At 31.3% G+C, this 28,000-nt stretch overlaps 1 protein-coding gene across 8 annotated transcripts; it reads left to right on the forward strand.

The window, feature by feature from the left end:
* Positions 1-28,000, forward strand: LOC129913921 (RING finger protein unkempt). 8 transcript variants are annotated; one of them, XM_055992902.1, is made up of 12 exons: positions 1-127; positions 227-436; positions 13,610-14,029; positions 14,095-14,297; positions 18,510-18,649; positions 18,882-19,115; positions 19,399-19,495; positions 25,171-25,317; positions 25,381-25,609; positions 25,667-25,895; positions 25,955-26,095; positions 27,709-28,000. In XM_055992902.1, the coding sequence occupies exons 1-12, from the start codon at positions 69-71 to the stop codon at positions 27,901-27,903; spliced, it is 2,304 nt and encodes a 767-aa protein (XP_055848877.1). In that variant the 5' UTR covers positions 1-68; the 3' UTR covers positions 27,904-28,000. The 8 variants fall into 8 exon arrangements, with proteins under 8 accessions (XP_055848877.1, XP_055848883.1, XP_055848876.1 ...); XM_055992901.1 differs by having other exon boundaries at positions 10-127; positions 212-436; XM_055992903.1 differs by having other exon boundaries at positions 10-127; positions 212-436; positions 25,186-25,317.

Below are 28,000 nucleotides of genomic sequence, written 5' to 3' on the forward strand. Positions count from 1 at the left end.
AAAAAAAAATCATTCAAAAGGTATTTTGAGCGTCGGATAGACGCAATAGTTTTGCCCACACACACAAAATGGCGAACGAGAATAAACTTATGTTAGCAACACAACAAGAAAAACCTAATCATTATACGTAAGTTAAATTATATTTACAACAATATACTATTCATCAATCAATAGTTTAATTATTTACCTTCATTTTGATATACAATTAAAGACCATTCAATTGCAGATATTTGAAAGAATTCCGTGTGGAACAATGTCAATCATTCCTGCAACACAAATGTAATCAACATCGGCCGTTTATTTGTTTCAATTGGCATTTCCAAAATCAAAGACGTCGTCGACCCATACGCAAACGAGATGGTACATTTAATTATAGTGCTGATAATTATTGTACGAAATATGATGAAACTACTGGATTATGTCCTGATGGAGATGAGTAAGTTCACAAATACTTTTTTTTTTTTTCATCCTCTTGAGAAAAAACCCACGGGAAAAAAATGAAGAAAAAAAAACAAGAAAAAATTATGTGTGTGCAAAAATCTCCCGCTCATCCTTTTTGTGTTGGTTGGATCCAAGAAAGAAAAATGATTCCCAATTGGATGGAATACATAAATTCCCTTTATAACGGTGCTTTGTTGTTGTTCTTTTTGGTGAAAAAGTGTTTCTATTTTGTTTGTTGTTTTTTTTATTTTGTTGCTATTTTCTTTTTTTGCATTGTTTTGTCGTTGTAAACAAAAAAAACAGAGTGAAAGTAATATTTTTTGTGTACAAACAGAAATTTCGTTCGACGTAGGGCGCTTCGCCACTCTTTGCTTTGCTCCCACGTTCAGTCTTTTCAATTCTGTGCGCGCGCTGAAATCTTCTCCATTCTCTTGAGGTGTATTTTATTTTGTTGAGTGTGTATTCAGTTTGTTTATTAAAACGGTTAGGGAATCAATGGCGGCGGCGGGTAACGGTGTATATAAACAAATAGTTTTTTTTTACAACAATTTACGAAATTCCTAGAACAGGGAACTCCTTGAAGTAGGAGTTTTTTTTGGGGACACCCACATTTCCTTTTAAAAGTGTTGATACGCAGTTTCTTATCTTTTGTTTATTTTTTGTTTTATTTAAACATTATTTTGTTTTGTTTGTATTGTATTGTATTTCATTGTTTATTGTTGTTGTTGTTTTTGTAATTGTGTAGTTGACATGTTGCGCAAAGAAGTAATTTCTCTTTTGTTCTTTTCGTTCGTTGTCGTTGTTCTTTGGTCGTATCGCATGTTTGTGTTTATTTTTGTTTTGATTTTGATTGCGCTTATTTGATTTGGAATCGACTTTAGTTGGGACCAGGGCTGTCGTTTTACGTTTGGAGTTGGCAGTACTTTAGAATTTAAAGCGTAGTACGCTGCTGAAACGAAACGAAAAACTTTGAAGTCCCCAAAGACAACAGGGAACATGTTAACAAAAAAATACCATCGGGTACTATGGCAAAGCAAAAATAATTAAAGTACAAATAAAAAAATTCGAGAAAAAACATCAGAAAATAAGTTTTAAATCAAAAACAAAACAAAGGAGAATGGGCAAGTTTGTATGGAACGTGGACGTCACGCGGCCAGGAACGAATTTGTTATTTTTTGATGTAAATAAGTCCTACATATATTGTTCAGATGTTTTATCCTTGTGACATTTAACACTTTTTATAGATTTTCTCAGTGTTATAACTTTGATGTGTATTGTATGTGCAAAATATGATACTCTGTCATTTTCCCTGAGTCTGGAGACCTTAATCTTGAATATTTAAGCACTAGAACCCAAACTACAAGCATTTTTAAAATTTCAAGCCTATTTTGAGAGTTTTGTTAGTTTAAATTGTTTGAAAACTCGAACAAAATCTTTAAGTGGTTGTCTTAAAAATCTTATAATATGAGATCTATTAATCAGATTTTCAAGATTAATGTCTTCAGACTCAGTGAAAATGACGGAGCATCATATTTTATATTTCAAATAAAAATATTATTCAATTTGTCCTTCATACATTGAGCAATGCATCAACAATACTAATATTGCAATATCTTGCATTCTTAACGCAATACAGCTAAACGTTCATAGTAAAAATTTTTCCTACATTATAGTTCTTTCATTTTATACCAATTTTATTAATGGCCGCTCAACGTCCAAAATGCCCATTCTCCTTTAATTTCGTTCAAGATTTCGTTAGCGAAATTTTGTATGGAAAATTTCGTTTCGCATCAGCAGCTTACTAGGCTTAAAAAAGCAGTACGGCGCACAGTGGTTCCTCTCTATGGAGTCAGTGGAAAAAACTTGTAAAAACTAAACGGGTGGACCGATTTTGTTGAAATTTGAAATGTGAGTAGAATAAAACAAGCTCTTCTTCATGATATAAAAATTAGGAGCCTTCGTAAAAAAATATTGATATTTAAAACTTTTATTAAAAAGAAGTGATTTGAAAAAAATGTTTTTAGATCGGATTCACTCCCACGTGCTGATAGGTGCTATAAGTGGTCATTCTTTTTGTTCAGTGAGGTTGTTCTGAACTATTCATAGTAAAAATAAACAATTTTTTGATCTGCAATAAGTTTTTTTTTGTTCCAAACTGTTCTCATTGATTTTCCATTAAGCTGTCTAGAAAGATTTTTCAGAGCATATTAATGAAAACTGTCAAATGATAATTATCTGAACTGAGATTTTTTATGGGTATATATTCTTTGAAACCTAGAAATAATAGGTAAAAAAGAAGTTTATTTAACAAAAAGTTGCATACAAATTCAATCTTTAAATAACAAGCAAGACAAAATAAATAACTGAACTTTAAGAATAACATATTTAGGTTTTTAATTTCTTTTCTGCAGCAATGATAGGGTATTTTCTTGTTGAATTTTTATTTTTAAACTATGAGTCGTACAAGAATCTCCGATTTACTTCATTACTCAAATAGTTTTATAAAATATGCATCTAGTTTCTGCTCTAGAAAACATTTATTAACTTTGAAAGTGAGAGAAGAACTCTATCACGATGTTAGTCATTTTTAAACTAAATAAATTTATTTTGTGCCTTACTATGTTTAATTCCAGCTGAAAACATTTTCTTGATAATACTATACCATATTATAAATTTTATCTAAGAAAAATAATACTTAAATTAAAAAAATTACACTGGTCAACAAGATTTTTGCCACAAGATAGATTACGTGTTCCTGAAACACTACCTGAAATAAACTTCTGTGATAACACTGGTCAACAAAATTGAACTTTTTTTTAACAAGAACCAAGATATACTTTTCTATAGGTTTTTGATGTACTGAACTCGAATCTGAAGTCAGAAAAATTCTATTAGCCTCCGTTCCTGAAATATAACCGTTATAAAAAAAAAACTATTTTCTTTCATTTTTAACGGTAATATCTCAAGAATGAAGGCTTATACAATTTCTCTGATTGCGGATTCGAGTTCAGCACATCAAAAACCTATAGAAAAGTATATCTTGGTTTTTGTTAAAAAAAAGTTCAATTTTGTTGACCAGTGTTATCACAGAAGTTTATTTCAGGTAGTGTTTCAGGAACACGTAAACTAACACTTAAAAGCTTCTAGCAAGCCAGGGCGGTATTGGGCGGAATTTGTTTTAACACCATAAATAGTGTTTTCAATAGGCTTTCAATGCTGACTAAACTGAACGTGGAGCATCGTGGAGCTTTTTTTTTATCGACCAACAAAGTAAAAACTATTCGCCACAGACCTTTCTTTATGAAATGTCCCGATTTTTACTATTCATAAGCAAATCCAACAAACAGTAAATGCATACTTAAGGACAATTATACCATTAACAAAATCTAATACATTTTTCTATTTCAAAAAAGCTCTATTCATTCAAATTATACACATCAAGAGTTGCAAAAAAATTAATCTAAATTTCGATAATTTTAAACGATCCACTTTGAGTTAACTCAATATAAGTTCAAGTGACCTCAACTCCAAAAATTAATAATATATTCAATCACTCCACTTAAAATAAAAATAATTTTAATAATTTTTTATTATTTTTGTTATTTTTTTCTTCGTTATCACTTTGAGTTAACTGTAATCGAGACCCAGGCTATGCAAAAAGTTAAAAGTTATGCATTATGTACTTAAATATTATGTAAGATCAAAAAACCAAATAAAAAAAATTATGAAAATTGTTTCACTTTTGGGGTTTTTTCCATCAGGGAACCACTGTGCGCCGCAGTACGCCAAGAAAATCTTTTAGGTCCAATTTATAAACTCTCCATTAAACTTAAATCGCCATTATAATTCAGTCTCTTGTAAGGATTTTTTTTTGAATGTTAACCTGATTTGCTGATGATCTACAGCTTTATATCAGTTTTGAAAAAAGTTCAATAGAAGATGTTGTTTAGAAATTAAATATACAGCTATGGACAAAGAAATAGCACACTTTTGATTTTTCTTACAAAAATTGGATTTATTTGGGATCTTTTAACTTATATATTATAATTTTTATATCAGGGCATGCATTAGCTTATGGGGATTCATAAAATTAATAATTTATAAACTATTTCATTTCAATTCAATTTTTAAAAATTATGATTTGTAGAGAATACCCTGTTTTCTTGTATACAAGGAAATAGCACACATTCCCAAAATCATAAAAATAAAAATCATTTCTAAGCGAAAATTCTTACAATTTCCAATAAATTTTATACTACTAAGTCAGTAACTTGTTAGTAGTCCACGCTTTTTCAAAGTTCCTTGGCACCTCTTTGGTAAACTTTCAACTAACGTCTGGTATTCACTTTGTGGAGTACGGTACCACGCTTCTTTTCGAATTCTGTTTCCCCAAGCTTAATCTTGATATCAATTTATACATTTTCTATGGGGTTAAGATCGTGAATTTGAAATGGCTAAGTGCAAACATCGATTTTTTCGTCCGAAAACCTATCTTGTACTATTTTTGATGCATGTTTGGATCATTGTCATGTATGAATATCTAATTAACTGGCGGGAAATATGGTTCTTTGGTATTCTAATGTAATATTAAGACAAAAGAATTTATCAATTCTGTCATCCACCTAACCAATGGGTCCTTACCATGCCAGGAAAATGTGCACCAGACCTATCCTCCTAGTTTCATCGATTTGAGATAATACTTTGGCTTACCCTTTTAACATTTGGGGCGATGGACACATTTTTTGTCATCGGTTCCAATGCGGCTAACCTTTATTTTATCACTCCAGAAGACTCTGATTCAAAAATGCATGTTTTTATTCAGATGTTTTTTTTTAGCTAATGTTAGGGGATCTTGGATGTGTCTTTTTATATCATTGGATTTTTCTTGCTTACCCGTCTATACAACTCAGCATCATTAGTTATCATTCTTAAAAGTCTGCTTGACACTTTTTTCACCGAATTCTATATTTACTTCGGGCAAAATCGTGCGAGATGACTTAAAAGGCTGACATTTGCGTTTCTTTGTGATCGCTCTATCCACTCGTAAGGAAGCTTTGCGGGGAAGAAGTTTACGCAATTTAATTTCAGAGTTTAAATTTCTATTTGATCTTTCTAAATAAATGGCTTTATCCATCATTTATTTGAAAAATTTAGAGTTTAGGCTAATTGAAAAGGATTTTTCCCTTGACTATGAAGATCGAAAGAAATTCTCCCTTTTTTCGCAGTTTAATAATTTTGTTTGCTATTTTTTTTTTCAAAAATACTGTTTAATAAATAGTAGCAATAAAATAAATGCATTTTCGTTTAAAACTTTTGAACGCGGAATAAAAATTTAACGGTTAAACAAATGTGTACTATTTCTGTGTCCACTAGCGAAAGAGACAGGAAAGCATTATATTGCTAGTGCAAATAAATATAGAAAATAACGGTACTTTTAAGATATTTTTGTCTCCATCACTTTATTTCGGCAATATACCTACCAAAAGAAAAAAAATTATAAAAAGCATTCCTAATATCTAAAATTCGATTCGCATGATGTTTCTCAATAGTGTGCTTATTTCTCTGTCCATGGCTGTATACCGAGTCTTTCCATCAGTTGAAACTATTTGCCAACACAAAATTTCACGAATGTGAAAATTTTGCAAATTAGCAAAGAGTAAAATGCAAAGAGTAAAATGCAAAAAACTAAAAAAAAAAGAAGTTTTTTGCCTTTTTTGGGGTCTTTTTTTACATTTTTCTCAAAACTGGAGGGTGACCGGGCAAAACGGACTTGAAATTCGGATTCAGCGGGTCCAAAAACATATAGAAAGATAGGTCTGGTTCCCGGTACATATAACTTTATTTTTTGGTGTGCTGGCACTTTCGCGAAATGTCGCTTTCATCCCCGGCACACAAAAAAAAAAGTTTCATGTACCAGGAACCAGACCTATCTTTCTATATGTATTTGGGCACGCTGAATCCGAATTTCAAGTCCGTTTGGCCCCGTCACCCTCTAGTTTTGAGTAAAATGCAAAAAACTAAAAAAAAAAGAAATGTTTTGCCTTTTTTGGGGTCTTTTTTACATTTTTCTCAAAACTGGAGGGTGACCGGGCAAAACGGACTTGAAATTCGGATTCAGCGGGTCCAAAAACATATAGAAAGATAGGTCTGGTTCCCGGTACATATAACTTTTTTTTGGTGTGCTGGCACTTTCGCGACATGTCGCTTTCATCCCCGGCACACAAAAAAAAAAGTTTCATGTACCAGGAACCAGACCTATCTTTCTATATGTTTTTGGACCCGCTGAATTCGAATTTCAAGTCCGTTTTGCCCGAACACCCTTCAGTTTTGAGAAAAATGCAAAAAACTCAAAAAAAAGCATAACAATTAAAACAAAATGAAGTCACAGCTCAAAAGTGGAGGGTGACCGGGCCAAACGGACTTGAAATTCGGATTCAGCGTGCCCAGAAACATATAGAAAGATGGGTCTGGTTTCTGGTACATGACACTTTTTTTCTTTTGTGTGCCGGTGTTATTATTATTATTTTTTTTTTTTTTAATATCGAGTTTTGCTATATTTGGGTTTGTTACTAAGGACAATTTGAGAAATCACTTACAATATCGAATTTAAATTTTTTTCCAGTGGTGTAAAGTAAATTTATAAATTGTACCCTAAGGGAGATCTACTGCACGCAAACTGCTAGTTAAAAGTTATTTACTTTAACGAGTTGAAGATGAGCTGGTTGCAGATGTTTTTTTTTTTTTTAGCCATTATTTACCTCTATAAAAATTATTTCTCTGAAAATCTCTTGGATTCTTTGAAAAAATATTGAATTTTGTTAAGAGAGGTTCTTTAAAATAGTTCAATAAAAAAGCAGTACTTTGTCTGTTTTAGCAGTACGGCAATACAGAGTTTAAAAACACAGTGGGCCTTACTAATAATCAAATTTAAAGCTCGCTTTAATTTTTACCTTAATTCTAAATATTTCACAGTACCAAAAACCAATTAAATAGTCAGGTTAAAGGCTAACTCTTGGTTAAATTTTATAGTTGAGTTTCCGAACTATAAATTTTAATCGTGCATTAGCCTTTAACTTGACTATTAAATTGGTTTTTGGTATTGTGAAAAATGTAGAATTAAGGTACAAATTAAAGTCAGCTTTAAATTTGATTATTGGTAGGGCCCAGTATAAATACTGCAATTGCAGTACTTCGACAGCCCTGGTTGGGACTTGCTTTGCTCTCACTTTTTTCTGTGTTGCTTTTGATTGCGCCTGTGTGGGAATAATATTATATCTCACGCATATCAGAACTCCCTCAGAGGCGAGAGAATTATTAAAAATAAACCAAAAAAAAAATAACTAATGAATGAAATTGTGTGAACTCTTTTATGATGTTGAATGTCGATGTGCTGTATGATGATGAAATAAAGGAAAACACTACAACTACGATGATGACGATAGAGCTAGTAGAACTCTATGATATTATTTAACTTTGACCATTGCGTTTTCAGATATCATCAAACACTTTCGCTTTATGGTATTTTGGTATAAAAAAAAGTACCTACTTATAACCACCAACTTTAGTGGGTGTTCGTGGTAGGTTGATGGGAGGTTGGTGTTGTGATGGGAATGTTAATGCGTAGAATAATAAGAAAAATATGGAGTGTAGGAAGTATGACGACAGTATTGGGATAAAAAATGTAATCCTCGATTGAATATTATTAAAGATGGGGATTTGATCAAAACGTTTTTTTTTTTTTTTGGTTAGAAATCGCACATGAGTATTGATTTGTCAATAAAATTCATGTGTGATTGAGCCCGCCTACGGTGCTTAAAATATTTTTTAATTCTAGCATTCAAATTAACCTTTTAGCATATAAATATTTATTTGACCTACCTGGAAATACCCGGGGAAAAAATTATTTTAATACTAAAAGGAATTTATTTAAAAGTATAAAGAAAAAAATAAACTGTCAAATAACAAAACATTGAACGCTATTCTTTTTTAGCTCCTTTCCAACAGGCAATAAAGAAGAATAATTAAGTTTCTGAGATTATTTTGGCTTTCGTTTCAACTCGGTAAAATTAAGTAGAACTAATATGGTTAATTGACTGTTATCCATACAGAAAACTTTTGATTGAATGAAATCTTAAGTTATACTAAAATTTACTTTTGTAGAAGATTATCTTGGCAAAGTTTTAGGACCAGCGTAACATTTCTCGACTCAGTGGTGTTTCAATCTTTTAACTCACCGATTTTTATTTAAGTTTATAAGAACCTTGAACTACAGATAAAACTCAGCTATACTGCAAGTTCTAGTCCCCTAGGACTAGTTTTCCCATAAATTAGGAATAGTTGTGTGCTGTAATTGGCTAGCCAGCATGATTATAGGTAGGAATAATTGAACAAAAAAGGGCAACCGGAAAAACATATTTTATTTATATTATATGGATGATTGAATTAGTTGAGAATGCTGCTCGGGAATTAAAAAAAAAAAAAACAGTTTTGATACACATAATTTGAACTCTGCTTCATAATAACTATACTCACTCAACACCTTTTTCAAACTAACTACCCTGGATCCAATTAGATCCGTAGTTGATTTTTAATGTTCGGCGTCTAAATTTATATGCCTACACATACTTACATTTGCAAAATGATCATAAAAACAATTATGTACATATTTAAATAAGCAAATTCTCAGAGTATAGTCCAATAAATGAAGCTAAAAAAAAGGGGGTTACCCTACAAAAGGTCCGGTAGTTCTAAATTTTTGATATGTTGTTAGGTATGGTTAGTAGATAGAAAAACCAAATTTCCACAACCACGCCCCCTCCGCCCCCTTCAGCATCACCGAAAAACCATAGAAATCTGGCACTTTTTTCACTTTTATGCCCATAACTTTCTTCTGGTGCATTTTATTGAAAAAAAGTTGTTGGTAGACTTGTAGAAAACATAATTTTCTACAAAAATGATCTTAGTAGTATTTTTATACAACCAAAAACAACGAAGTTATGAAGCTTCCAAAAACATGTTAAATTTCGGATTTTGCAATAATTTCAGTTTCTTGTCACTTAACAGTGCTATAACTCTTTAACAATTGACTTTTACGCAAAAGTCTTCATAATCAATCTTATAGACAATTTAATTACCTAAAATAAAATGTAAACCACTTTGATTTTGTGAATCAAATAACCGAGTTAGGGCTAAAATAGTAAAAAAGTATTTTTGATAGTTTTCGAAAAATTTTTAACTATCCATTAAATGAAGGATTTCTATCCCACAAAAAGTCGGGTGGTTCTTATTCTATATTTAATCAGGGTTTAATGTTAGATTGAAAAAAAAAATTCATAGCCACGCCCCCTTCGCCCCCTTAACCATACTCCAAAAACCAATTCTGCATTTTTTCAGTTTTATGAAGTTTCATACATGAGTTGATGAGTTGACAAGTACGATCGAAGGAGGTTCAGCCTTATTGCTATATACAAAAGGGTGCTCCTTAGGAACAAAAAATTGGGGACGCCCCCTAGAATGGTTCCAAATCAGGAAAAATAAGTCCTAATTTTTTCAAATTTGTATTTCTAACCCTTCCTGACCATATTTAATTAAGAAGTTTATATCAAAAATCCGCCATTTACCCAACACTGGACACAGAATATCGCCCCTGCTTTTGTAACTTCTTATCAAATAAGGACCACCCTAATATACAACTATCAATCGATAGTTGATACAAATTTAATTTTAATATCTTATTACTTAATTAAAAAAAGTTTTTAAAGCAGATAATGGTCCTAGTCGTTATACAGAAATCTAATTACTAAATTCCAGTTGACCAGTTTTCCTATAATTTGGTTTAAAAATCCCAAATTTCAGTATTTATCAAAAATCGATTGACAGTTGTAAATCACAATACGGGTGATTATAAAATTGATAATAGCACAGTCAAATCCTGTTTTCCTAAGAAGTATGGAGAAGGTTGAGTGTATTCAAAGCAGCACAGTTTTGGAAGTCATTCGGTCTAATACAGATGAGTACCCATCCTCTATTTTTTGAAACTGTAATACTGAAGAATAAGAGTGGCCCTTTGGATAAATGGAAAAGGAAATGTTTGGCCTTATCCCATGCTTTTATAGCTGCTGCTCGTCCCCGATCCTTCCTTTTCCCCCTTCCTAAGCTTCTCATTGATATGATTAAATCCCTTGGCTTTTCATCAAGTCACCACGAGGCGCAGCTACTTGAAGTTTCTACTATCATGCAACCACAACCACCCCTGATTCAACTCGAACGTACGGATGCTTTCTTCCAGTTGCGCCAGAATAAGTATCTAAAGCAGGTACCATAGAGCTTCAAAGATTTTTGAGGAAGACATCGACTTATTATACCTAGGGCCGATAACATGTACCTTCGAAAACCTGGGAGGATCAATTTATCTGATGAATTCTCATTTTTCACATTCAATTCTATGGAGAACGTCTTACTCATTCATGCCATAAGTGAATGTGACACCACCTCAAACATCTTTGTTTTCGGAAAAAAACAAATTTTGCAAAATGTTTCAAAAACCACTCTGCACTTGAAGCTGCAGAGAAGTTAAGGGCCCAAATGCCAGAGTTCAGAAAGTATCGGAGGCGGAAGAACATATCTTGTTTATATTATATGGAGAGGACAGTGGTCAATCTCTAAGCTCTCTTCAAAATTTCAAATTTATGAGTAGTTCAACAAAACTTAATTTGTGCAAACTACCGCCTACAACAGATGCAGCACACTCTCATTTCTTCCGGACTTATCACCAGATCATGGCGTGGATGGGTATTGAGAAAAATCTTCTGGAATGGGGCTGGACGAGAGGATGCCACGTGTTGCAATTCATTAAAACTGTGCAAGATCCTGCTCCCCAAAAATTGATGAAAGCTGTGTCATGCAAATACCTATGTGCCTAGATGCATGGGAGCTGGCAGATGCAGGAAAGAGGGACTTAAATGTTCACATTTTGTAAGTTTTGCTGTGGACAATCCTGCCAAAATCGTCCACATGAATTTTTTATGAAGACGACGACGAAGAAGATCAGATATCATCGATCAATTTGAAGAAAAATTCAACGAAGCCAAATTTTCTCATAATTCACCATCTTCAACTCCACCTATTACTCCTATATTTCCCCACCTGCTACCCCTGCCCCTCATACCCCAATTCTTTTACCTTCGTCCACTCATAGCCCACCGCTTTATAAGCACATGAGATATTAAACTAGGTTCTTATCAAAAGATAAAAGTTGTATTCATGAAAATGAATTCCCTACAAAAGAATTTTTGGCTAAAAATTAAAAATTAGGAAATTATAGCCCTGTAAACAGGTAAGAAACTGAAAAAAAAGAAACTAAAAATAAATAAAATCGGAAATTGTTACTTTTTTGAAAAATTCTTAGTTTGGTGGATATTGGATGTGCAAGTTGTAGAAAATTTTGTGTTCTACAATTTTGCACATTTAAATGACCAGAAGGAAGCTACGGGCATAAAACTGAAAAAATTCAGAATTGGTGTTTGGAGTATGCTTAAGGGGGCGGAGGGGGCGTGGCTATGATTTTTTTTTCAATCTACCATTAAAACCTTATTAAATATAGAATAAGAACCACCCAACTTTTTGTGGGATACAAATCCTTCATTTAATGGATAGTTAAAAAATTTTCGAAAACTATCAAAAATACTTTTTTACTATTTTAGCCCTAACTCGGTTATTTGATTCACAAAATCAAAGTGGTTTACATTTTATTTTAGGTAATTAAATTGTCTATAAGATTGATTATGAAAACTTTTGCGTAAAAGTCAATTGTTAAAGAGTTATAGCACTGTTAAGTGACAAGAAACTGAAATTATTGCAAAATCCGAAATTTAACATGTTTTTGGAAGCTTCATAACTTCGTTGTTTTTGGTTTTATAAAAATACTACCAAGATCATTTTTGTAGAAAATTATGTTTTCTACAAGTCTACCAACAACTTTTTTTCAATAAAATGCACCAGAAGAAAGTTATGGGCATAAAAGTGAAAAAAGTGCCAGATTTCTATGGTTTTTCAGTGATGCTGAAGGGGGCGGAGGGGGCGTGGTTGTGGAAATTTGGTTTTTCTATCTACTAACCATACCTAACAACATATCAAAAATTTAGAACTACCGGACCTTTTGTAGGGTAAAACTCCTTTATTTACTGGACTAGTATACGTTTTTCAAACTGAAACATCAAAAAAGAATTCAAATGATTCATACTGAACGGAATTAGAGACGATCAATAAAAATCGTAATAAATTATTTAACGTTGTAAAACTTCAAATCACCTACACATTTATCGACCAGTCAGTCACTCTTCTTTGTTAAGGTATTAATGAAATGCAAAAAAAAAAACTACATTATAATGACAGGAAAATATTAAATCCTATGTTAACATATTTACGTGCAATTAACATACTGTCTGCCGTAAATGTATTTAAATTACATATTTTAAAATCATTTGTTGATTTATAGTTAGAAAACGGTGAAAAAGCTAAGAAACTGAATGAAAAAAATTAAAACAAAAAAAAAAACAATTGTGATTTTAGTTTACATTCTTTAGTTTCCGTGCAATGCAATTTTAAAAAGATGAAAATTTCCGTCTAACTGTTCCCAAAAGTTAGCTATATTTATTACGCGTAGAAAAAGGATCGGAAATAAGTCGGGATTTCGACCATTATTTGTCGAACGCCCTATTTTTAAATACATTTTTCTTAAAAATTCCATTAAATCAGGAAAAAAGATTAAAAGTCGATTAAATGTTCAAACGATTGTTTAACGATATCAAATTAGTGATTTTCATAAGATAAAGTATTCAGTGGTTTCATTTTAACATATCAGCTTTATTCTGCTATTCGATTCACGTGAAAGTCTAAAATAAGAAGCGTTAAAAAGGTGGTTAAAATTAAATTTAGACAATTTTTTTTTCTTTAGAATTTCTAAAACAGGCAGGAACAACACTTTGCTATCGAAAGTTAGAAGTTTTTCAAAGCCTATTTGACATGATTAAGAAAGGGAATCCTTCGATTCACGTGAATCAAATAGCAGAGCTGATTTTCTGCTTCAATAAATACATCTCTAAGCTTTGTTAATAAAAACTTTTAAATTTAATTATTCATTAAATTTTTTTTTAACTTATTTAAACAGTTGTCCATTCCTTCACCGTACTGCTGGAGATACAGAGCGCCGCTATCACTTAAGATATTACAAAACTTGTATGTGCGTACATGACACAGATTCGCGTGGTTATTGTGTAAAAAATGGTCATCATTGTGCATTTGCCCATGGCGTACAAGACCAACGTCCACCAGTGTATGATATCAAGGAATTAGAAACATTACAAAATTCAGAAAATACTATAGACGGAACAAACGCACAAAATGCCCTTGACAAGGAAAGAAATTTAATGAATGAAGATCCCAAATGGCAGGATACAAATTATGTTCTAGCAAATTACAAAACAGAACCTTGCAAGAGGCCACCACGTCTTTGTCGACAAGGTTATGCATGTCCACAATTTCATAATAGCAAAGACAAACGTAGAAGTCCAAGGAAATTTAAATATAGGTTTTTGTTCAAATTAATTTTTCTTCTTTATAAAGAAAGCTTATTACCATTTAAATAAATTTCAGATCAACTCCATGTCCTAATGTAAAACACGGCGAGGAATGGGGTGAACCGGGAAATTGTGAGGCCGGTGATAATTGTCAGTATTGTCATACCAGAACCGAACAACAATTTCATCCGGAAATTTACAAGTCAACCAAATGTAATGATGTTCAACAAGCTGGCTACTGCCCCAGAAGTGTATTTTGTGCATTCGCGCATGTAGAACGTGAGTATTTGAAAATTGTTTGTGCTTTTGTTTGCTTAACAGGTTGAAGATAATCATAATCATTTTGATGTTAAACGAAAAAAAAGAGCTTTTCTAAAATATTTTCATTTATTTTTTTTTTTTGTGCAAATGCAGATTTATTTACATATTTAGTAATCATTGAACCATACATTGTTTGTTTTAATAATTTTTATTAAGTAGTTGCCTTGTCCATTCGTGTGATAATACCCTAGTTTTTGTTTAACTACTAATCACCGGAATACAAAACTGCTCTTTATGTGAAATGTTTTTGCAAGAAGCACAAAAGTATTTTTAATTTATTGAAAATACTACCTCAATAAAACTTTAGCAATATAATTTATCTTTGGTTCTTTTTGATATTCCTTTCGCGTAAAATCAGAGGACCAAAAGTTATTTCATCATAATCTATGTTTACCAATAGAGTAGGGACGCTCATTTCAAACCAATGGTTTCCCGACTGTGTTTTGAACTTTCCCACAGCTAAATAATTAAGCATAAATGATCTTTTGCGAGTTACTTTGTGTTTTCTACGAATCCCCCACAAAATAGGGCACTTATAAATAGTTTTTAAAAACTTCAATGACATGTTTTATTATTTTAAAGAATAGTATAGTCTTTATATTTTTATATTTAAGCCTGGTACGCAGCTCGCGCTAAATTTTAGCTCCCATACAAATTATCGAAAAATTTTATCTGAGCTAAAAAAAAAAAAGTGTCATGAACCAGAAAACAGACCTATCTTTCTATATGTTTTTGGACCCGCTAAATCCGAATTTCAAGTCCGTTTGGCCCTGTCACCCTCCAGTTTTGAGTAATATGCAAAAAACTCAAAAAAAGGTAGTTTTTGGGGTCTTTTTTACACTTTTCTCAAAACTGGAGGGTGACCGGGCAAAACGGACTTGAAATTCGGATTCAGCGGTCCCAAAAACATATAGAAAGATAGGTCTGATTTCTGGTTCATACAACTTTTTTTTTTGTGTGCTAGCACTGTCGCGACATGTCGCTGTCATACCCGGCACACAAAAAAAAAAAGTTTCATGTACCAGGAAGCAGACCTATCTTTCTATATGTTTTTGGGACCGCTGAATCCGATTTTCAAGTCCGTTTTGCCCGGTCACCCTTCAGTTTTGAGAAAAATGCAAAAAACTCCAAAAAAGTCATAAAAATTCAAACAAAATGCACTCACAGCTCAAAACTGGAGGGTGATGGGGCCAAACGGACTTCAAATTCGGATTCAGCGTGCCCAAAAACATATAGAAAGATAGGTCTGGTTTCTGGTTCATGACACTTTTTTTTTTTGTGTGCCGGTGTAATCGATAACTTGTATGGGAATTTTGTCTTGGCTAAAATTTAGCGCGAGCAGCGTGCCAGGCCTTACAAGAAATTTGATTCCTTTGGCTAGTATTTTTAAACAGAAATCAGGATATAAGCATAATAATTTGTTTGTATAACTTAGTGAATTTTAATCTTTTTGAATATCACCTGCTCAGTATTGAGTGATCTTAATGTGGAATGTTTCTTTATGACTGTTTCAAAAAATGCAATGAGCAATAATCTTCCTAAGTTGAAAATAATTATGTCCTTGCTCGTTTACTATTATTATTTTTACAGTTTGCATTTATTCAAGTGATGCAGAATGTAAAAACACGCAATTAGTATCGTTTTTGGATTTTTCTTTTGGGTGTATTTTGTTCTTATTTATTCTGGCTCATTAGCTTACCAAAAATAAATGTTGCCTTAAAAATCTTTTTTTACGTACATATGTAAGGACAGTTCTTATCTATAGGAAAATCTTAGATATCAACAGATTATATATGTTAAGATCTTAAATTTTTTTTTAACCTCGTGATTGCGAAACAAAGATACGATTTTCATTAGAATTTTATATACATAACAATTTACATATAATTTTATATAACCCTTTTTATATCTTAACTTCTGAACGACCGATTCTATTGTGTGTATCAAGAAAATAAATGGACCTGGCAAAAAGGTTTTACGTCAATTAAAAATGGTTATGGGCAGTGAAAACTTTTATGATTTCTTAATTTTTTGGTTTAAGAGTTTTTCAGAATGTTGCAACAATGGATATTTTTTAATTACTCTTAGTATAATGTGTAGGGAGAGTACAGTGATTGTTTTTAAATTTTTTGTTTTCTCAATTAATCTTTTTTAATTTTTTGACGTTCCAGGAAAGTGAACTTTAATTTCTTTAATTTTAAAATAAAACGTATGCCCTTGAAATATTTTTTGTTAGTTTGAAGTATAATGAAAACATTTATTTATGAAATTCCACGTTCAAAAGTTCTCAACGAGCATGTTCGCAGTGGTCAATTCGTTTCAATGGAAACGACCGTTATTTCTTGTTAAATATTGCTCTGAGGTCCTTATACGATGATGGCGGAATTTTAGAAAACAAAAATGATTCACCGTTGCCTAGTAAAATAAGTAGGTATCAAAAATCTCGATATTAGAAGTCATATGATTACCGCTGTATAGCACCGACTTAATGAATCCAGATTTCATTAATCAGCCACATTGTGTTTTTCACTTGAAATTTTTTTTATCGAAATATTTTTATTTAGCCGGAATTTCGGAATTGCTAGTTTCAACACGAATGGAAGCAAGATTTTCAGCTAAAACAGTTTTCCACCATAAATCAATAAAAAAAAAACAAGAATTGACTACCTCGAATCAGAATAAGTAGATTTTTTCGAACATAAACAACTTTTGGACGGGATAAGGGAAAGGTGAAATTCAATTTTCGTCGTGGAATCTTGTTCACCTGAAAGTCACAATACTATTGAATGTCCATGCAATTAATAAATATTGCGCAGTTAGTCAGGGTGTACCAATTATTATTTGCTTTTGTTAAATAACTTGAAAAGGTATTTCCATGCATGATACTCCTATGGGATGGTTACTCTTTCCACAAACTCACACAACCACTGTGTACGTTGATTAAATGATTTTTGACCATGCTTTATGTTGATTTGAAAAACAGAAAAAACCTTTATTCTACTATCTTTAGACCTTTATGACAAGAAAATTGGCACCATTGAATCTATAAAATTTTTTGTATACTTAATTTAAGTTTTAATAATCTATTCCTAATGAAGACAATACATCACACTTATGTATATTATTCAATTTTATTTTCTTCACAAAAGGATTTGACCGTGTATACTTTGAATACAAATTTTGGGGTTGTATAAAGTCCTAAATTATTAGTCATAAAATATAAAAAAAAAATAAAAAAATAAGTAAGATCAATATACGGAATGTTATTGATGGCATCGTTTTGTGTTTTTTTTTTCAACCCAATACTGAGCAGATGATTTCTTTAACACACCAAAACTCAACCCTAAGAGCTTCAGTAAATTCTTGTTTTCCTGTTTGCGTTATATTGAAATTCCTATGATTAAGAACGTCTTTTTCAAGACATTTTTATCGAATTTTTAAAATACATACATATTTGAAAGAAACAAATTACAAGACAACATATTAATTGAAAACCTTAAAAGAAAGCTCTTGATTTGAAATGTTAAGTATTATTATAAATTATATTAGCATTTTTTTAGAATTATTATAATTTTTTAGTCCTAAAGAAGTGTGTAACCACACGTGAAACGTCGACGAAAAAATATTAATTTTCAAACTTAGACCTAAAGCTAACGAAGAAGATAACTTATTTATTGAAATTCTCTTCACTTAAATTATTTAAACTTGGGTGTTAGGGCTACTTTTCTTTAGCAATTTAACCAAAAAATTCTTATTGATCAGCAAACAAGCAATTGTACAAATTCCTTAAAATTTTGTGTTTTCATTCATTCCGATGTAGTCGTCAATGTTGTTGAAATGTTTAAACAAAAATGTGAACGTCTTAACTTTAGTTTCAAAATTTATTTCAAATGCAGTTGCAACTTGATTGAATGTTATTTTGTTCTCTAAATAAAAACACAATGTCTGCAGAATGACTAAACAAAATAATTAATGTCACACAATAATTACAAAAAATAACATAACATAAAAAAGAATACTTAACATTTATTTGTAAAAGAAACAAAAAATTGGTTGAAAGTAAATTAAATGTATCTTTGTATTTACTAAAACATTTATGTGTGTGTATATGTATATTTTCCATATAACAACTTGCTGAATTGGATTGTGCTCCGAAATCAAATTTGTTAGCGTATATTTTAACAGAAGATAAACCACGTGATATAGATGGGCCATCAACAAATTTAGCTCTTAGTGATATTATATCAAGCGCACTACCAGAAATTAAAAAGGACACTAGCAAACAAGGACTTATTTCAGTTAGCGAAAATGTAAGTTAAAACGTTTTTATTTTCCAAAATAAAAAAAAAAAAAAAATAGAAAAGAAAGAACTTCAAAAAAAGACAAAAAACATAAGGAGGAGGATGATATAATAATTTTTATATCAATTTATCCCAAAAAAAAAAAAAAAACTAACTCAACCTCAATCAAAATCATCAACAAAAGAAGAAAAAAAAATACAATATTTTCTAATGCACATAATATTTCTTTCGAAAATCATAGTTATTTTTCAATGGCAATGGTGAGAGCTGTGAATCAGCAAGTACCTCTTCAATAGGATCAAGTAATTCCCATATCAAAGCACCTGGTGCACAATTACAACAAAAGAATACCCTTTATGGAAATAGCAATGACTGTTATATGAATGGCGGATCATCGTCATCTCCATTTTCATCAAATAAGATGACTCATCTCGAATACTCAAAATCACATTTCCAAAGTTTAGACATGGCCAAAGTAAGTTGTAATATAACAATCTTGCTATTTTTACTCAAAATCACGTCCTCCTCCTTTCACTTAATAATAATAATATTATACAATTTTCTCCACATAATCCACATTACATATAAAAATTAAAAAAAAAAAAATAATAATTAAAAAAAGAAACAAAAAAACACATCTTGCATCCTTCTATCTCTACAAAAAAGATCAAAAGAAAAAATTTAAAACAAGAAAAACTTATTTCTATCTTACAACAAACTGTACAAGATGTTGGTTCTAAAGTTTGTTTTTCTTTCAGTTAATGGGAATTGAAAATGATTCGAATAGTATAATCAATGCACTAGATAAAAATCAAGGCAAATTTCTAAATTTCACTTTACCATTGGAAAGGCTATGTGAGTATTATAAAAATTCCTTAAAAAAAAAAAACACAACATTTTGTATTGAAAACCAACAAAAACTACTCGAACCTGGCAAAAAAAAAACTTCATATAATTTTTGTTTTGGCCTTTCAAAAATTCCAAAATTTCTAACTATTCAAACAGGATTGAGTGGTTTTTTTCTGAGTATGGATTTTATTTGTATATCTATGTTTTTTCCATGTAAAATTATACAAAAACAAATTTGATTTATCATTATATTTTTGAAAAACACAAAACATTCCAATTAAAAATTTTATTTGTATACAAATCGCAAAGCAATTTTTTGAAAAAAAAAAACAACATTATGGTCTTTATTATGGATTGATAATTTTCGCTGTTAGCAGGCTCATCGTAAGGGAAATGTCGAAAATATTTATAAATTTCTAATATCACTTGAGGAGGCAGAAAAAAACCGGTATACATAAATCCGAGAATTAAGCCCAATCATATATTTCCCGGGCCATAAAGAAAAATGAGTTACGGGTAAAAATTTCATGTCAATCTTATGACGTCAGCCAGATGGGAGTCCGTTTATTTTTTTCTGTACCTACATATTTTTTGCATATTTCATTCGCTAAAACGAAGATTCGCAAATAAATGTACCTACCTAGATGCAAATAATGCTGGAAAATTTTGTAGATATTTATTTCGTATTTCTCAATGAAAATACTTAGAATTCTTTAAAAGCAAATATTTTAATCGCCATGACGCCATCTGTGAGATTTATGTTTCCTAGTAAATTTCGATTTATTTAAGTTGTAGGATTTGTGTTTTGTGATCAAATCACAAGCAATATAATATTTTTCTTTATATTGCACAGGAAGCAATTTTGTTTTTACTGGGGACAACAAAATATTCCGTTTCCCATTAATCTTGCAAACATCGATATTGAGTTTTATCTTTAAGGAAACTCCTATTATTTTTAAATTACTACACAGCGGACCAAAGTTCATAAGCTACCGGGCCGCATCCGGCCCGGTAGTTAGAGGGTAAATTATTATATCCATCTATTTATTTGGATTTTTTTTAGGCTTTAATACAGGGTGTCCCAAAAGTAATGGATCAAAAGAAGTATGCTGATAGCCAACATTAGGTCTCTCAGAATTTGGTAACTTGTTCATCCCAAATCTTTACGGTTTTCGATTTAATGCAGTTTTTGTGAAATTTCGATAAATCCCGACTTTGCAACAGTATTTTGCTTCCTCCGCTTATAATTGATTTTTGTTTTTTACAATTCTTTCACAAAAACATTGCCTAATAATAAGAAATAATTAATTAATCAAAACATTTCTTATTTCATACGCCATTTTGCTGCAAATGAATTAAAAGTTCCATGTTTTATGAAAACTCAATTTCTCACTTTTATTTCAGAGCAACACCCTGCACAAAATTTTTATGGTGTGACCCTGGTTTATTATTTTGAAAACTTGCCGTGTTATTGCAGATTTCAAAAATGTATAAAAGTTTCCAAAGATGAAATTAGAACGAAAGACATTACAATTTGAATGCAAAAAACAGACATTTTCCTTTTCAGAGCAAAATAACAAACAAAAATAGAGGCTTTTGTTCAAAGAGAAATAAACAAACAACAGTTCGAGAAAATGTGTTTATTTTTGTTTGTATTTTTGCTCTGAAAACCCCTGTTTTGTTGAATTAAAATTGTAATATTTTTTGATCTAACTACAACTTTGGAAACTTGAATACCTTTTTGAAAACTGCAATAACGGGACAAGTTTTTAGAGTAATAAACCAGTGTAACACCATACAAATTTTTTTCGGTGTGTTGCTTTGAAATAAATGTAAGAAATTTAATTTTGAGAAAACTTGGAACTGTTAATTAACTTGCAGCAAAATGGAGTATGAAATAAAAAATGTTTTGATAAATTAATTGTTTCTTATTATTGCACAATGTTTTAGTGAAAGAATAACCAAAAACAAAAATCCATTGGGGGCGGAGGAAGCAAAATACTGTTGCAAAGTAGGAATTTTTCGAAATTTCACAAAAAATGCATTAAATCGAAAACCGTAAGGATTTGGGATGAACAAGTTACCAAATTCTGAGAGCGCTTAAGTTGGCCTATCAGCATATTTCGTTTGATCCATTACTTTTGGGACACCCTGTATACTATATACACAACTAGCATTTGCAACCTCGTGGACAATATGCCTTCAACGTTTAGTGCATCAAATTAAAAGTTATCTAAAAAGGCTTTCCATATTTGAATCATTTATTTTCAAAACATGATAAGTCCACTTTTTTTCAAAATTCGTTTTTTTGGCTAAATTTGTACTCCAGGGATAACCACGTCTGTCTTCAAAATATGAAGTATCTACTCCAACTATATCAGATTTTACAGCTACGCGAAATATTTTTTTTAGTATCAAAAACAGAATAAGTCCCGGACTTATCATCTTTTGAAAATAAACAACAGCTTCTTTTTGTGTAAATGCGATATTCGACTAATGATTGAAAATCTTAAGTTTAAAGCTACTTTAAAGTTAAATAAGTAGTCCGGACATTGTATTTTAATCTGAAATACAATTGTTTGATAGACTGGGGCTAAAAGCAAAATTGTATATCCATTTTAAAACTAATTTCACATCCGTTTATTTTCAAAGTATGATAAGTCCAAAAGCGTTTTTATTTTTTATCTTTTGAACTATCGCTCCAAAAATTAAAAACGAAACGGTATTTTGTAGCTAGGCAAGAGTTCTACAGAATATATTTTTTATAAGTTTTGCTACGCATATCAAAAGAAAATAGAACGTTTTTTTCTTCTCCTAAAAAATTAAAAATCATGGACTTATCATGTTTTGCAAATAAATGATTCATTTAATGAAGCAACAAGTAAAAAATGTTTTTATTCAATATTATTCTACTTACTTTTATTCCTCTTAAATATAATTAGAACAAAGATCTAAATTGTTGGTGAATCAATCAATCGTCCAACCATAATCATTAAGAAAAAAAAAAACACACTTGCACACACCGACAAATTACAAATTACATACTGTCATAACGAAAAATCACAAATTTTGAGTTATTAATCCAGTTATTAAAATAAAGTAATCTTTAATCCTGCAGAAAGTAATTTCTTAGCTTTAAGAACTGACAGAGACTGAGCACTAGTTTTGATTTAGAAACATACTTTTTACATACAAAAATAGATCTATACTAAATTTAAAACTCGGAAAACAATATTTTTTTTAATTATGACAGTTTTCAAGTAAATGAGCGCCATGCATTTGTTCAATTTATCCAATTTGAGGACCGTTTAGTTTAATTAATTCATTCTAATTTTAGAAGGATAACACATTTCTGTTGCAAATCTTTTTTTTAAGTTTAGATATACAGATTTTGCTGATTCAAAAATATGAAGTCTTGCGCACAAAACCAATGAGAAATGGAGATTAAAGTCATCGAAAATTAAGTTTAAAGAGTGCTTTACATAATGACTCTTAACTAAAAAAAAGAGCTTTTGAAGTTATTTGAATTCAGGCCTAAAAGAACTATAGAGAAAATGTTGTGATGGTTCTATACATTTTGTTTAAACAGTTAAACATAATGTCAGTATATTCTTGGTAAATTGAACTTCTTTTTCAAAAAAATATCCAAAAAACTTCTTTTTGTGAAAGAAATCGCTATGGTATACATAAATTCGAATGTATGTAATTTAAAAAAAAAAACTGATTGCGCATGTATTTTACATTAGATATATGTATGAACACTTTATCTGATTTGCGTTATCTATCACAATTTTGAAGTTTGGATTGTGATTCGTGTTCTAAAATTATTTTCACAAGGTTTTTTGGTAGCTTTTGACAGATGTGAACAATATAGGAAAACTTTATTTTCATTTACATGATAATAACAATAATAATAATAATTTTAACTATATGCCTGTAAGACCTAAGGTCTTTTAAATGCATGCTGCACGGCACTAGTTAGAAGGAATAAAAAGATGGGAAAGAATTGCCTTTTTTCAGAATTTTACATTTGCGGTTTTGCGCTGCAAATAAATTTTTGCGTTTTACATTTCTGAAAACCTTACATTTGTCGGCTTTTTCTAACGCTAGAAATGAATTGTTCTTCTGATGTCCGAACAAACACTAGATTATAATGTTCATTAAAAGATTCTAAGATGCTAAAGATTTTATGGTACAGAATCTGACAGTGAAAATGTTTAGCATTAAACGACGAACACCTTTGGATTTTTGTTTGCATTTCATTTAAGAACGACACGTAAGTTTTTTTTTTTTGGGGATCTTTTTATGTAAACCATCGATATTCTCAGTCGATTCATCTTCACTAGCATGACCTGACCAGGAGCAGTTTAACAACTTCAATCACCAGAAGTCATTTCAACGTTAACACCGGCACACAAAAAAAAAAAAGTGTCATGAACCAGAAACCAGACCTATCTTTCTATATGTTTTTGGACCCGCTGAATCCGAATTTCAAGTCCGTTTGGCCCTGTCACCCTCCAGTTTTGAGTAATATGCAAAAAACTCAAAAAAAAGGTAGTTTTTGGGGTCTTTTTTACACTTTTCGCAAAACTGGAGGGTGACCGGGCAAAACGGACTTGAAATTCGGATTCAGCGGTCCCAAAAACATATAGAAAGATAGGTCTGGTTTCTGGTTCATACAACTTTTTTTTTTGTGTGCTAGCACTGTCGCGACATGTCGCTGTCATACCCGGCACACAAAAAAAAAAGTTTCATGTACCAGGAAGCAGACCTATCTTTCTATATGTTTTTGGGACCACTGAATCCGAATTTCAAGTCCGTTTTGCCCGGTCACCCTTCAGTTTTGAGAAAAATGCAAAAAACTCCAAAAAAGTCATAAAAATTCAAACAAAATGCACTCACAGCTCAAAACTGGAGGGTGATGGGGCCAAACGGACTTCAAATTCGGATTCAGCGTGCCCAAAAACATATAGAAAGATAGGTCTGGTTTCTGGTTCATGACACTTTTTTTTGTGTGCCGGTGTAATCGTTTTAAAAAATAGGGCCCTAACATTGTCTGCATTACATCACCGCCGCCAGTTTTGTTGGTTGCACATAATATCACAGTTTTCAGAATTTCATTAATAAAGTGATCTATATACCCCCAGAGATTGAAGGTGGATCAAGTTGAAGAAAAAACAAGAGTTTCGTATACCTATTTGACAGTAAATGGATATCGATTTAATTGTCAAAAGTCTTAAAGATAGTCTGAAAGCTCTTAAGGGCTTAAACGGTCTTATAAAGCAATGTATTGAGGAAATTCCTTTATGGTTCATCCATTGTGTTATATCTCTTAGTGACAGTATATTTTTTTTTACAATTATTTAAATAGCTGAAAACAGAAAATAGGTCTAATTTGGAAAAACTAGTTTTATGGAAACTATGTATAGGTTGTCTTCTTTATTTTAAATAGTTTTCTCAATTAAGCAAACTAAAGTAACAATACCTTCTATTTTATTCATTTGCTTGAAGAAACGATGTTCAACTTTTATTTTTACCCTAATAGCTTCATATTAGTTTCATTTGAATTTGACGATTTTTTTTTAATTGGATGAAATATTTGAATACCAAACAGACGTCAGCACTCGGCTGTAGAAGATTATATTTAAATTATATAGATACATACAAATCTATAATTACAGCTTCATGTTCTTTAGATGAAATGCGAGATATTGTACCTAATCAAAGAGAGAATCCTATTTCTGCCGGACTTGCTCAATCCGGACTGTTGCAACGGTCGTCTGCTCCTATTAACATTCCTAATTCACAATTAACAAATTCAATATCAGGTAAAAATTGATTTCCTATCTCAAATACTATTCTCTTTAAAAAAAAATTTATTTTTTTTGCAGATTTTAACTCGGGCGGTTTCTCTGTTAACATTCCTGGCAGCTCGCTCAACTATAGTCCTACAAATCATTCGAATTTATTTAATGTAGCAGATGTATTCAATTATAGTGGTTCCGGTTCAAAATTAAGCAATTCATTGACAGCCAACCAAAATGACAGTAGTTTATTTTTTCAATCACGCATTATATCGCCGGGCTTTGGCGATTCTTTATCAATTAGTCCTTCTGTTAGGTAAGTTTTCTGTTTTTGTTCGATATTTGTTTGCATTTACAAAATTGTAATTTATAGAATAACTGAATTAAATTCAATACGTGATGACCTAACTAGTAGTTCCGTTGGAAATAGTTTATTTGACAATAATTTGCAAAACAATAAACCAGCTGCATATTCATTGCAATCAATACAAACATCCAATTCAGATGTTGTTAGGCTAAACAATGATTTAACAAATAAAACAGCACAAATAATTAAATTACAAACCACATTAAAATTGGAAATGGACGAATGTAATAGAAAGGTAATTTAATTTAATCTAATTAAATGTTAAATTTTAATTTTAACGTTTTTTATTTTCAGTTGAGCCTAATTGAATTACAAAGAGACAAGGCAAAACAGGACGCTCAAGATTGGAAGGAACGTTTTGATCTAGCACAAACACAAATTAATTTAACAGCAGATTTGCGTAGTTTATCGATATCGAAACTTAAACAGTTGCAAGTAAGCAAAATCATATCTTTCTACAGATTTTCTTTTTTAATAAAAGGAAGAAAATTCATAAACGTAAAATCGTTTTACCAACTAAGTAAGGGGTCGGTTACCAAAAATGCTACACTAATCGCTTAGAAATCTCTGAAAGAATATGTAATTCTATTGAAAAGGTATTTTTTATTTTCGTGATCCAAGTCATAAGGAATATAACAAAGTTCATATTTAACAACAAATAACACAGCCACACAAAAAAAAGTTTTGACCTGGGGGTACGAATATGTTGAATATATGTTTTTTGGGTCGCTGAAACCGAATCCGAAGTCCATTTTGCCCCATCACTTCAGGTTTCAGCGACCCAAAAACCATAAATGATTAACACAGAACTTTTTTTTGTGGCTGTGTAAGTGTTCAATCAAATATTTTCTTTGCAAAAAAAATTATATATTGATATGATTTTCTATCAAATGCAAGTATCTATTAAAATAATTCTTTATCTTTAGATACAAAGAATCTTCGGAATGTAGAGTCGATGCCCATAGACCCCACGTGTCCGAGTCATCTTATCTGCTCTACTTTCAACTTTTGTATAATCCTTGTAAAGAAAATAAAGGTTATTGTTAAATCCTCGACGAACATTGCACTTAGCATTGTTTGAAAAATCTTCTTCTCAAAGCAATCGGGAAAGGTCTTTGTTTACATGTTTACATCTCCACCTCATAAAGCAGAACCGGGATAAGTTAGGTATTGTATAGGGTCTTCTCTAACTGGATTTTTGAGAGAGTGCTTGATGCCTCTTATTGGAAAGAAATTGGGGTCGGCAAGAGTATCTCAGAGAGCTTGCTTGGTTCTGTCGGTAATGTCAATATCACCAGCATAAGCCCAGAGTTAGCGGTCTTTTCAAAAATATGCTGCTTAAGAGTTCAGTGCAATTGCTTCAATTGTGGATGTTAAGACTTCGGTGATATTCTTGTCCACTATGAAGAAGCAGATACATTTTCTATTTTCATTCTGCACAATCTAAGGATTTTGGCATCACGCTCCTATCAACGTTATCTAGGGTTTCTACTTTTTTCTTGGCTATGGGTGACTTGTTAAGAGTCCGTTAATTCCACGTTAAGATCCCAGATTGGTTGTCCAATTTCGTTATATCTCACAATTTGGATCTAAAGCTTGTAGTCCATAGTTTCCTATAGCTGTTATTCCTTCACCTGGTATATTCCACCATTAGCATTAGCTTACAACTTCAAAAACCATTTGCTTTAATGACTCCAATGACGAGATATAGGTTTAACCGCTCTCCATTATTTAAAGTGTTCACCAAGTAATTTTACCTAATTGGAACTGGTGATAACAGTCTGATTTGTTAGGAATGTTTTCTTGTGAGTATTGAAGGAGTAATTACTCTGCTCACAGTTAACATTTGTTTTTTTAGTCTTGCTGATCAATTGGTATTTTAATGCTTTAGAGTAGGAATAAGACTTTTATCTTCAATAAATCAATTTCGCATAAATGGAATCTAAAGTTTTTATCCACAAATTGAAAAAAAAAAAAAAATAAATAATTTTTAAAAACTTTCATACATTTTAGGATACCATGATGATTATTTTATCTTTTCATTTCAGTCCAAACTTCGCACAGACCTGGAAGAGGTTGAAAAAGTATTATATTCCGAAACCGCCACCAAATGCATGAAATGCGAGGAAAACAATCGCACAATTACACTAGATCCATGTAATCATTTTATTTTGTGCGATACATGTGCACGTTCAGTGACGGAATGTCCTTACTGTCAAACACCAGTAACGACACAAGCCTAAAGCTTATTTAAAAAAAAAAGAGAATATGCATCAGCACGTCACTGAATCCTACCAACTCCTATCTATAGACCATAAGGTATTGCGGATAGAATTATTT

This window comes from Episyrphus balteatus, chromosome 3 (assembly GCF_945859705.1).
Source record: "Episyrphus balteatus chromosome 3, idEpiBalt1.1, whole genome shotgun sequence".
Classification (NCBI taxonomy): Eukaryota; Metazoa; Arthropoda; class Insecta; order Diptera; family Syrphidae; genus Episyrphus; species Episyrphus balteatus.